Source organism: Dendrobates tinctorius, unplaced genomic scaffold (genome assembly GCF_039654945.1).
Source record: "Dendrobates tinctorius isolate UK_male_01 unplaced genomic scaffold, ASM3965494v1 ptg000022l, whole genome shotgun sequence".
In the NCBI taxonomy this organism is placed as follows: Eukaryota; Metazoa; Chordata; class Amphibia; order Anura; family Dendrobatidae; genus Dendrobates; species Dendrobates tinctorius.
The window spans coordinates 41,333,702-41,346,395 of record NW_027361690.1 but is presented as its reverse complement, the minus strand read 5'-3'; the positions used below and the strand labels follow the sequence as shown (position 1 = coordinate 41,346,395).

The following is a 12,694-nucleotide window of genomic DNA, read 5'->3' as shown; positions in this document are numbered from 1 at the left end:
TATTCTGGCACTTGGCAAATATTAATAATTAAGGTAATCCTAATTGACCTAAAACTGGAAAGGTTTATTCTGATTTCATGTCAGATATTGAGAAAAACATGCATATGTGTCTTTTTATTTAGTGTATGTAAACTTCTGGTTTCAAATGTGTCTAGTGTTCATAGCAGAATTACAAACTGCAGAAGAGGGAGGTTTCTAATGCAGCAATCTTCCTCTCAGTGAAAGGCAAATCATCGTAAAAAGAATCTGTCAGCAGACTTATGCTATGTAATCTGAGTACAGCATGAAGTAGGGATTAAAACACAGATTTCAGCGATGTGTCACTTATTAGGCTGTGTTGTTGTTTATGTACAATTAAGGTTTTATCGCCAGGATATTATCACTGCTCGACTAGGTCTCATGGGACTGCTTGTCGAACTTTGCGCCCTCCTGTATTAAGCAGCTCACTGTCAATAGACTATGTACATACAGAGCCTGGTGTAGGTGGGTCAGATTTCTCAGCTCTGCTGCAGTCTACATCTTAGAACTATGAAAAAAAAAACCTAATAAAATTTGCTGGGATATAATTTGGTGGGCATGCAGCATGTAATTGCATGTTCACACTGGCTACTAAACAGATAAAATCCAAGATAGAAACATAAGTAAATACCCTGAAGTAAATGAATAAACAACAATAGTTCATGAAGATAATATAGGGTACTTAATTAACATAATTGTGATAAAAAAAAAGTAAAAGTGATCCCACCACGTTACGGTGACCCTAATCGGGACTGTGCTAACCTCCAATATTAAAATCTTACCATTTCTGAGGTGACTTGCGTGTGGATAATTGCCGAGAAGGACTGAACCCGGCTAGTAGACACACAGCCATGGGGAACCACATGAAAATAATGTCCAGGTCAAAGAAAAGGCAGACCACACCTTAAGGGTACGTGCACACGCTGCGGATTGGGGTGCAGATTTGGCTGCGCGGATTTTGTAAAATCCGCAGGTCAAAAGACCTGCAGTTTCACCTGCGGATTAGCCTGCGGTTTTCCATCTCCACAATGGAGGAGATGGCAAACCGCAGCGGAATCTACAGGAAAACCGCGCGGACTAATCCGCACCAAATCCGCTGCGGAACCGCAGCAGAATCTGCAGCGTGTGCACACACATGCACAGGAGGATAATAATAATAATTTTATTTCTATAGCACCAACATATTCTGCAGCACTTTACATTATAGAGGGGACTTGTACAGACAATAGACATTACAGCATAGCAATAACACATAGATCATAACAGATGCCAAGAGGAATGAGGGTCCTGCTCGCAAGCTACAATCTATAAGGGAAAAGGGGAGACACGAAGGGTGGATGGTAACAATTGCTTTTATTGTTTTTATTGCTTGGACCATCCCTAGTGTAAGAATCAGATAGGATGCAAACAAAGTAGAAAAAAAAACTAAAGAAATGTTTTTCAGTTTGTTTGCACCCTATGCACTAAGTTCCCTACATTACTTTCATGCACTATTGTTGTTCATTCATTTACTGCAGGGTATTTGCTTATTATGTTTCTATCTTGGGTTTTGTCTGTTTAGTGGCCAGTGTGAACATGCATTTATATGCTGCATACACACCAACTTATATCCAAGTTCATTTCTTTAGGCTTCTTTTCAGTTTGTTTGCATCCTGTGCATACAAAGTTGTGGTCTGCCTTTTCTTTGAGCTGGGCATTATATTCATGTGGTTTCCAGTGGCTGTGTGTCTACTAGCTGGGTTCAGTTCTTCTTAGCCCTTATCCACATGCATGTCACTTGACAAACGGTAAAGTTTTAATATTAGAGGTTATGACCCTCCCGATTAGTGTCACTGTCACGTGGTGAGATGGCGTTTGCATTTTTTTATCAAAATTACATTAACTAAGTATCCTATATATTATTTTCATGCACTATTGTTGTTTCTTCATTTTACTGCAGGGCATTTGCTTATTATTATGTTTTTATCTTGGGTTTTGTCGGTTTATTGTCCAGTGCAAATATGCACTAACATGCTGCACTGCATGCACACCAACTTATATCCCAGGTATTTTACTTAGGTTTTTTTCAGTTTGTACATATAAAAGTGTGTCCTGCCTTTTCTTTGAGCTGGGTATTATAACTCCCTGATGAAGCATTAGCGAAACAGCATTGGAGTAGTGTGAGGGGGTTATGATATGTGCTAAGGTTTAATATACATTGTTTTCAACATTTTCCATCATGTGCTGTACATGTATTGTACTTTCAGTTCCCTAATATTCTGTTGTGGTTCTGATTTGTCATTTATGACTGACACTAATGTTATTTATTTCATTATCCTACTATCTATGTGGTTTCATTTCCAATAACAAAATTATTAACTTCAAATCTTATATTTCTTTGTATTATACTATATATTAGGATTCTAGTCACTGTACTCTTGACCTCTTTGTACTATCGCACCCTATTTTGGGTCACTATGTATTGTCTATGACATCATATTAACACAAGAAGATTTTGGAAAATCATCTTGATTTTTTTTTCTTTGGACATACACATCCCCTCTCATTTCTTTTACATATTTTAAATATCCTTGTGTTTATGTTGTTTTTAATTAGGTTGATTTTTTTTAAATAAAATTATTTTATATACATTGCTATATTGAAAACTTTTTTAGGGGTTTTTGCATATTAAAGTGTGGCCTGTCTTTTTTTGAGGCGGACATTATATTCATGTGTTTCCCCATGGCCGTGTGTCTACTAGCCAAATTCAGTTTTTCTCAGCCCTTATCCACATGCACGTCCACTGACAAACGGTAACGTTTTAATATTACAGGTTAGGACCTTCCCGATTAGGGTCACTGTGATGTGGTGGGATGGCTTTTACATTTTTTTAATAAAAAAAATTACCGTATATACTCGAGTATAAGCCGACCAGAGTATAAGCCGACCCCCTAATTTTGCCACAAAAAAACTGGGAAAACTTATTGACTCGAGTATAAGCCTAGGGTGGGAAATGCTCCATAGATTATTCCCCCATATGGTGTCCTCAGAAGAAGCTCCATAGATTGTTCCCCCATATACTGCCCCCATAAGAAGCTCCATAGATTATTCCCCCATATGCTGCCCCCATAAGAAGCTCCATATTGTTCCCCCATATACTGCCCCCATAAGCAGCTCCATAGATTATTCCCCCATATACTGCCCCCATAAGAAGCTCCATAGATTGTTCCCCCATATACTGCCCCCATTAGAAGCTCCTAAAGATTATTCCCCCATGTGCTGCCGCTGCTGCAGCATGTAAAAATAAAAAAAATGACATACTCACCTCTCCGTCGCTGGGTGTCAGATACTCACCTGTCCTGCGTCCATGGCTGCTCACCGCTATCTGCCACGTCATCAGTCAGTGACATTCAGACTGCAGGGGGCGCGGCGCGCACTAATCACGTCACCGCGCCCTCTGCTGTCTCAAGTCACTGACCGATGACAGACAGCAGCAAGCAGCCATGGACGCAGGACAGGTGAGTATCGCTATACTTACCCGTCCTGACGCTGTCGCTTGAGCCCCAAGCCTCTCCGCGCTCTCTCATCCTGCGTTCAGCGGTCATGTGATACCGCTCATTAAAACTCATGAATATGCGCATATTCATGAGTTTTAATGAGCGGTACCACGTGACCGCTGAAGGCAGGAACAGAGAGCGCGGAGAAGCTGGGGGCTCAAGAGACAGCGTCAGGATGGGTAAGTATGACCTGACACCCCCGCCCCCTCTCCCCCTCCGATCCCCCCGGTGTATATATGACTCGAATATAAGCCGAGAGGGGGACTTTCAGCTCAAAAAAACGGGCTGAAAATCTCGGCTTATATTCGAGTATATACGGTAGGTTAATTAAGTACGCGATATTATTTTCAAGCACTATCGCTGTTTTTTCATATACTGCAGGGAATTTGCTTGTTATGTTTCTATCTTGGGTTTTATCTCAGAACTCTGCTTGCGTCACAACTACTTCACCTAGTAAACTAAGTGACATCGTTGGAATTAGGTTCTCTTTTTCTATATTTCGCTGCTCTCAGATGAAATAGCAAAACCTGCTGACAGATTCCCTTTCAGAAGATATATATCTTCAGCTGCCAAATATCTTTTCTGAGAAGTCTAACAAAAACACTGATGTTCCCAATTACCTATTTGTCAGCCTGCAAGTTCTTGAAACAAAATCATGTAGAAATCTCGCAGAAATCTTTCACTTTCTTGTTCTGTGATTAATTGTCTGGAGCATGTAAAATTCAGCTAAAAGAACAGAAGCCTACCTATAAGTCTATGTGCACACAGTGCGAATTCAGCTGCCGCTTTTTCCGCGCGGATTTGCAGGTAAAGTGACCTGCGGTTTATCTGCGGTTTTCCCCTGCGGTTTGACACCTGGACAATGGAACAGGTGTCAAACCACTGTGGAATCCGCAGAAAGAATTGACATGACAAAGCTGCACGGAAAAATCCGCAGCATGTGCACTGCGGATTTGAAATCCCATTGCTTTGCATTGTACTGTACAATGTCTGCGGAACTACTGCGGATCCGCAGGGCCAAATCCGCTGCGGATCCGCAGCAGAATCCGCAATGTGTGCACATACCTGTCCTGGACTCCACTTGGTAGTGACAGGGTCAGTCACACTAGTTTGTTAGGCACCTCGCCACTGCAGGGCCTGTGGACTTAACGGATAACACTAATTCTATATATCCTTTCCTACTGCTTTATATCTATTTGACTCCCCTGATGAATCCCCACCATTGGGGAAGAAACGCGTAGGAAGCTTTTGTCTATTTTTTCCCCTTATCAGTGGGGGTGTCCACTACAAGATCCACTTGGGGCCTGTCCTTGTTAGGACAGGAGTAACGCTAGGGCACGACAGGGAGTGTAGGGGAATACTTTACACTAACACTGCTTTTCCCATGTCTCGGCTCCCCATGAGTGGATCGTCTCTCCAGCAGGATACGCTCCGATGCTGCAATGCTATATCTAATACCAATGGAGAGACCAAACCATTTTTTATTGAGCACTGGTTCACATGAGCACTTTAATGTTTTTGTGTGTTATGTCCTTTTAATGGTTCATTAAAGGGAGAGACACTCCCACAAAATAAAAATCTGAAACTTACATCAGGATACATATTGCATATTAGTTTGAAAATGAATGAAAAATGGAAGATTGCAGACTTAAATTTAGAGCAATTTTATTAACTAAAGGTAACCACTAACATAAGTGAATAACATTATTTTCCATGTTAATGGTGTTCATAGCCTTTAAAACTGGTATACCACTTTAATCTCTACATATTTTCCCCAATTTATGTACATAGCTATAGTTGTAGTGTCATCTGGAAAAATGTAAAATTTTTTATATAAAATAGTAGACGAGTCGGCAGAAATCCTTTGATGTTATGATTAAAACAAGTGTGGTTGAGATAACATAATAGTCTAGGGCTCCTTAAAATATCAAAAAGCATTTTAATGCATTTCTTTATATATGTCCCAAGCCTTTTGAGGGTATTTTTGGTGAAGTATTAATTCAGTGTAATTTTGAATATGTGTTTTTTCATGTTTTTCAAGTGCTTATTTTTAAGTCCGATAAAGAAACTTATGAGAAAATGAATCTAAAGTCCTCAAAGTAAAATCTCATACAAAAAAATGCAAAACAAAACACTACTAACGACATGTTTTTCACAAAAATGTGGTGCGTGAATCCAGTCTAAGCCTAAAGAATAAAAATCCCAGACATGATAGCACATTACCTGCGGACTGCTGCCCTCTTCTGCGAATTAATGTTGTCCCACCACTTTGAAAAGAAGGAAATCTCCGACCAGATGAACTTCCGACGAGGGTCTTCTTGTAGCTTCACTACCATGTTGTTCAGAATGTGCTGAGTCTGGTCATAGTAATATTTATCAAATGTTTTTATCCAACCTATCATGTAAAAATGTAAGACAGCAATTAGACTGATTCCCACATTACACAATTGTCATTGAGAAAACAGTCCCTCTAAGGCCTTTTTCACACTTCAGTTTTTTGGCGTCAGTCAAAATCTGCCAGTTTTAGAAAAAAATGGATCCGCCCCTTTTTGACGGATCCGTTTTCCCCCCCCATAGACTTGCATTAGCGGCAGATTTTAACTGATGGTCATCCGTTGCATACGTTTTTGGACGGACCCGTTTGAATTGTAGCGTCTCCTGGGCGGAGCAGACAGACTCTGAAGTGTTTTTTTGTAGCGGCGGACCGCTATTTGCAAGTGCGCATGCCCGGAAGATTTGCTCTGCCAAGCATTTTAACCCTCAATAGCGTTCTAGAAGCGGCGTAAAAACTCTCTCTCCCCCCCCCATGGTTCCTTTAAATTTCAGGACTTTAGCAGCTGTAGCGGATCCGACCAATAAACGGATCCGATGCATCTGTTTTTTTATCCAACGGAAACGGATCCTTTTTTTAATCTTTGGCGGATTTCAACTGACATCAAAAAACTGAAATGTGAAAAAGGTCTAAGAAGCACATATTAAAAAGGGTCAGCCAAAATAATGTTCGCTTCATTTTCCATGCAATTAAATGACATTTATAGTTCCATTTTCCAGTTCAGTTGATCTTCCAGAAACATTTACACATATACCATATATGTAAGCGGTGCCTACATCGGCTTTCTCCTAGTATCAGCAATCCTTTAACATTTCTTTTTTTATAGAAAGAGTTCCAGTCAGCTATGAGGCTTACATTGCCATTTGCCTTTCTAGTTCATGATAGAATTAACGAACCTTAAAATGTGAAATTTAAATGTCCTATGTGAATTCATACAGAAAAGGACAGAATAATGGTGTAACCATTGTATCATTATTAGTAAGTATAGCCTCCTTTGTTAGCTGAAAATCTAGCTCATATCTTAATGGAATGATTTCTTTGTGATTCTTAAAATCCTATCCAGATTTATGAAAAAGTCACAGAAATCTTGGCATCAAGTCTGCTACATTTGAACATAATGGACAAAGAGACTGCCCCAAAAGAAATACTAACACGGAGGACCGTGAACAACAGACAACCTACATGAGAAACAAATCCTCCAATAGACTTTTTCATATAAAAAACACATTTTTATTGAACAATGTCATTACAATTTAAAAAAGGCATGATGACACACAGAAAAACCAATGCAAAACATTGTGCGGAAGGATAAGTTTTTTTGCCCTATATATAATAGTAAACACCAAAGCCCAGATTTCCTAAAAATGATTAATGCAATAGTAAAAGATAGAACAGGTGGGATTTGGAGGTTATAAAAATAACTAAGAGCTCAGAAACAAATCCAAAGGACAAATTGTAGGGTTAAATATTTGTGCAAACTTGCAAAAGAAAAAATGCACCGGTTAATATTCAACAAATATGATGAAGAGCCTGAAGAGAATTCCTAAAGCTGGATTTTTAAGCACACCATGGTCAAACCACATGTAAATAATCCTCATGATTTTAGAAAAACAACAGTGATACAGCTTGAATAATAGACAAGAGGCTAAAGGGTGCAAATATTTACCCAATGTCCAGGACCGCCACAACGTACCCCCTTGACGTGCGTTTCGATTTCTTCCTCAGAAGGGGTGCACACGGACATCTATCCAGGCCCATCCTTTATAACCAAATGTGTAATTTTACCCATCATAGCAGGTGTGCTGAACCGCCGCGCACGCCGACCCGGATGTGTGGTCCGCCATAGAAGGAGACCACAGTGCGCATGCCCGAAGCATCATACAAGTTAGCGGCTGTCTGGACAGCCGAACAGCATGTGCCTGGGTACGTCATTAAGAAGGCCCGACGCTTTCTCCAGGGAGCGCATGCGTAAGATGCCGATGTTAAAAACTATCCCATTGGTTGGCTAGATCACATGTGACTAAAAGCGTCACCTGGTACGTCACTGTGGAAACCAGCACATTATACAAATCACATCAGTCAGCATGATGTTATATAGTTCAATGCATTCGCTAGTCAAACCTCCCTTATATGTAGCAACCAAGTTAAACCCTAACATAAGGACTATTAGTAAGGTGGAACAAGTGAATAGACACCACCAAAGATCACCATATACCTCAGAAGAATGAAAATAAATTAAACCAATGGCACCAGTTTGAATCCAATATAAGTCAGATAAATTAAATAGTAATATATATTTTAATATAACATTACTAAACAAACTATATGCCATATATCAGCAGATGATGCATGTGGGCCCACATGCAGCACCTGGATAGCATAATTTCAAAAATTCAAAACAGATACCATATGGAAATGTCATAAACTTATATTAATTCTGCAGCCAAAAATAATTATATATCCAAAAAAAAAAAAAATAGTCTACGGGGGTCTGTGAACAGACAAAACACACACATATACTGTATATATACACAGCGGGTGAAATAAGTATTGAACACGTTACCAATTTTCTACGTAAATATATTTCTAAAGACATGAAAATTCTCACCAGATGTCGGTAACAACCCCTACAATCCACACAGGCAAAGAGATAAAACCACAAATGTGCATAAATTAAGTTATGTGTAATAATGAGATATGACACAGGGAAAAAGTATTGAACATGCTTACTGAAACTTATGTAATACTTCATACAAAAGCCTTTGTTGGTGGTGACTGCTTCACGATGCCTTCTGTATGGAGAAACTAGTCACATGCATTGCTCAGATTTGATTTTGTCCTATTCTTCCAAACAGTCTTCAAATCCTGAAGGTCCCGTGGGCTCCTTCTATGAACTCTGAGCTTTAGTTCCTTCCATAAATTTTCTATTGGATTCAGGTCAGGTGAATCCAATACAGCTTTGTTTTTTGTCTGTGAAACCAATCGAAAGTTTCCTTGGCTGTGTGTTTGGGATCAATGTCCACAATTGTTTCATCTTCATCATCTTGGTAGATTGCAGCAGATTTTTATCAAGAATGTCTTGGTAAATTTGTTCATTCATCCTTCCTTCAATTATATGAAGTTTGACAGTGCCATATGCTGAAAAACAGCCCTGCACCATGATGTTCCCACCTCCAAACTTCACTGTTAGTATGGTGTTTTGGGAGTGATATATAGTGCCCTTTGGCCTCCAAATATGGTGTGTATTATGGCATCCAAAGAGTTCAATTTTGATCTTATCTGACCAGACTATATTCTTCCAGTATTTCCCTGACTTGTCAAAATGTTGCTGAGCAAACTTTAAACACCATTAAACATGCATTTTATTCAGCAATGGAGTGTTGCTTGAATAGCGTACACACAGGTCATGGGAGTTGAGTGCATTATTATAGTTTGTTTTTTTTAAATTGTAACTACTGATTCCAGTTCCTTCTGGAGCTCTTCACAGGTGGTCACTGGTTCTTGGACAACTCTTCTAATAATTCTTTTCAATCCTCTGCCTGAAATCTTGAGGGAGCACCTGGTCATGGCCGGTTTAATGTGAAATGATCATGGCCCCAACAGTGCTAACTGGAGCCTTCCGTAGTTTACAAATTCTTCTGTAACCAATGACATCACTAAGTTTTGCAACAATAAGGTTGCAAAGGTCTTGAGGCAACTCACTGGTTTTACCCATTATGAGAGTTTTATTGTGGACACCTTGGTAATGAGACACCTTTTTATAGGACATCAGTTGAACCAGCTAATATTATTTCACACTAAGTGGCAGGATCGTTTTCTAATTACTGATATATTTCAGCTGTTGTCATGATTTTCCATGGCTTTTTGCACCTCACTTTCTTCATGTGTTCAATACACTTTCCCTATGTCATTTCTCATTATTACGCATAACTTACTTTATGGACATCTGTGGCTTGATTTCTTTGCTTGTGTGGATGGGATGAGTTACTGACATTTGATGAGAATTTCATGCCAATAGTACCTTTAAAAATATATTTACTTGAAAAATTGGAGACGTATTCAATACTTATTTCACCCGCTGTATATAATATATACACTATAGTCTGTCATTCACTGTTACAAGGAGAGGGGTTCATTTGTAGTTAAAATCTTGATTAGCAGGATATGGTCAATGATGCTGGCCACACATGGAAAGATATCTCAGATTTGATACTTATGGTTGATGAGGAATCTCCGGGGTAATTGGCAAATCCAGGTATAATTACTCTTCGCCTACAACAATAAGACCATACAACCTTTCTTGGTGGTTTGTAATAACGTTTGCTATGGGAATTCTAAAGTAGGAGAAATCATTCCAGTGTGATTGAAGCAAATCATTTTTCTTCCATAACGGCAAAAAAAGAAATCTTTTGTAAATCAATTTCTAAGGCTCAGGATATCAACCACAGTGAGAAGACTCGAGAAGACAGCTTGAAAAATGTATTCCAAGGGTGAAGCAACAACTCATTCATAGTCACAGAACATCCTAGAAGTTTCAGTGAACTAAAGAATTATGCAGCCTAGTCTAAAGTATTCATTACTACACAATGGAAGGAAGACTTCCATGATTCTCATTTCTGGTCAGAGTAACAAAGAAAAGAATGGCATTTCAGAATAACACCCCCATTCTTTATACAAAAAAAAGTCACCATAATGATCCTCAAAATTTTTAGCTAATGCTCTTTGGAGAGATAAGAAACAGAAGGGATTTATTAGGCAAAAAAGCTTTTAATTATTGCAAATTATCAAGGAAACACAGGATTTTATCATGTGAACAACAACTCTTAGGGCAGGTGCAGATGAGCAAAATTTCTCTCATTTGAGATGCAGATTATGCAAATTACACTCCAATCAAACTCTGACCAGAGTGTGATCAGACTGTCTCAGCATTGTGTGATCCAATTCTCTGGGATGAGAGAATCGGAGCACTCTGTGAGGAGAAGATGGAGAACCAAATTTCTGCATTGTGTCACTGCACAGAAATCAGACTGCACTCAGATGTCATCTGAGAGTAATCCAGTAATTTCCACAAACTCATTGACTTGCATGGCTGAGTGCGATCCAAATTGAAGATCAAACTGGAACATGCAGTGAAAAAGTCAGACATGTGCACGGCCCGATAGAATTAAATTGGTCGGGGTGCGATCTGATGTTTTTAGCGGATTGCACTAGGATCGATAATACGGCCGTCTGCACTCCGTCCCTTATAGTGTAGAAAAATCACGTGGGAATTATTACTGCTGAAAGATCGGACAAAACTTGTTAAAAGAAATAAGAAATTATGAATTTAAACCAAATTTTGGAGTCAGTGTATTATGGTACAAGTACAAATCGTGATGCATGGACCGGCCGCAGGTCTCCCAAACTCCGTAGGCTCATATATGCCTAAAAGGCTGTTGTGTTCGAGGCAGGAGACCCACAGCCAGTCTGTGCATCGTGGTTCCTACATGAATCATGAATTTGGCCTTAAAGAAAACTTCTTCTGTAGAAAGTCTAGATATCTGCCCTAAAGCTCAAACTAATGCATAAGCGGTCTAATGTAAAAGCATTAAAATATAAAAGCAAATGTTATAAGGAAATTATAACTAAAGCTTTGGATTAGCTTTGTCAAAGTCCTAATTTGAACACAATAGAGTTGCTGTCACTAATCGTTAACTTTTTTTGTAAAAAAAAAAAAAAACAGCTAATTTAAAGAGAAAAAAACAAAGTATTTCTGGAATGATGAATAGCTAAAATGACTCATCAGTAATGTGAAAGGCGGATGACTGAAGCCCATAATGGAGATTATTGCTGCTTAATGTGGTCTAAGTCAGGGGCCTCCATCGCAGACTGTCAAAAAATAAGAGAAAATAGTACAGCATGCTGGGTTATTTCTTCCAATAAAATTAAAGACACTATGTTGGAAACCTGATGGACCAATTATAGTCAATACAATATGTCAGGAGCTGTTCATGTCTGTCAAGTAAGGGGTCTCCATTGCCTGTATATTCAGTTTTCTGTTCTTAAGACAGAACAGAAATATGAGAGCATGCATAAACCCAGCTTTTAATAAATGCAATAAAAATGTTAATCTGTCAGCAGGATTTCACCCCTTCTCAAACTACTCATATGGCTCTTTCAAAGACATATCCAGTTATACCTTTACATGGCCAGTCCGCCTCTCCGATGCTGAGATATCAGCATTTGAATGATATGCAAATGAGCCTGAATTCGCGATTTGTGGATCTCAAGCCTCTGTCACTCCAGCTCTAATCCTCCTCCAGCGCCGCCTTCTCCTGCTTCACTGACAGTCTACGTGCTGTGTGACTCAGACAAAGAAGTCATCAGTCAAGTAGGAGAAGACAGTGATGAGCAGGGATAGAGCTGGAGTGACAGAGGCTCCAGATCTACAAATAGCGGATAGCTGAAAGCTCTGATTTTTCAGTAATGGAGCGACAGACTGACAATGTAAAGGGACTGTTAGACTTGTCTTTGAGCTACATGCGTAGTTTGGGTGGGGGTGAAATCCTGCTGACAGATTTACATTCTTATCGCATTTATTAATGTCTGAATTTATAAATGCCATCATATAAATAGTTTGGGGGTGAGATCTTGCCTACCGATTCCCTTTGAAAACTGCTATTAGCTTATTTCTGTTTATATTCGATAACCCTAAATCACAAGATTACAAACCATTCAGTGTGACATACAAGTGCCTTGCGAAAGTATTCGGCCCCCTGGAACTTTTCAACCTTTTCCCACATATCATGCTTCAAACATAAAGATACCA

The 12,694-nt window shown here is 39.2% G+C and overlaps 1 protein-coding gene across 2 annotated transcripts in view; it reads right to left on the bottom strand.

Moving 5' to 3' along the window:
• MAN2A2 (mannosidase alpha class 2A member 2) overlaps positions 1–12,694 on the bottom strand; it is a 243,957-nt gene that overhangs the window by 105,412 nt on the left and 125,851 nt on the right. For both annotated transcript variants that reach the window (XM_073568628.1, XM_073568627.1), the window contains exon 5: positions 5,778–5,949. In XM_073568628.1, the coding sequence (XP_073424729.1) occupies positions 5,778–5,949 (172 nt within the window). The remainder of the gene's footprint in view (positions 1–5,777; positions 5,950–12,694) is intronic.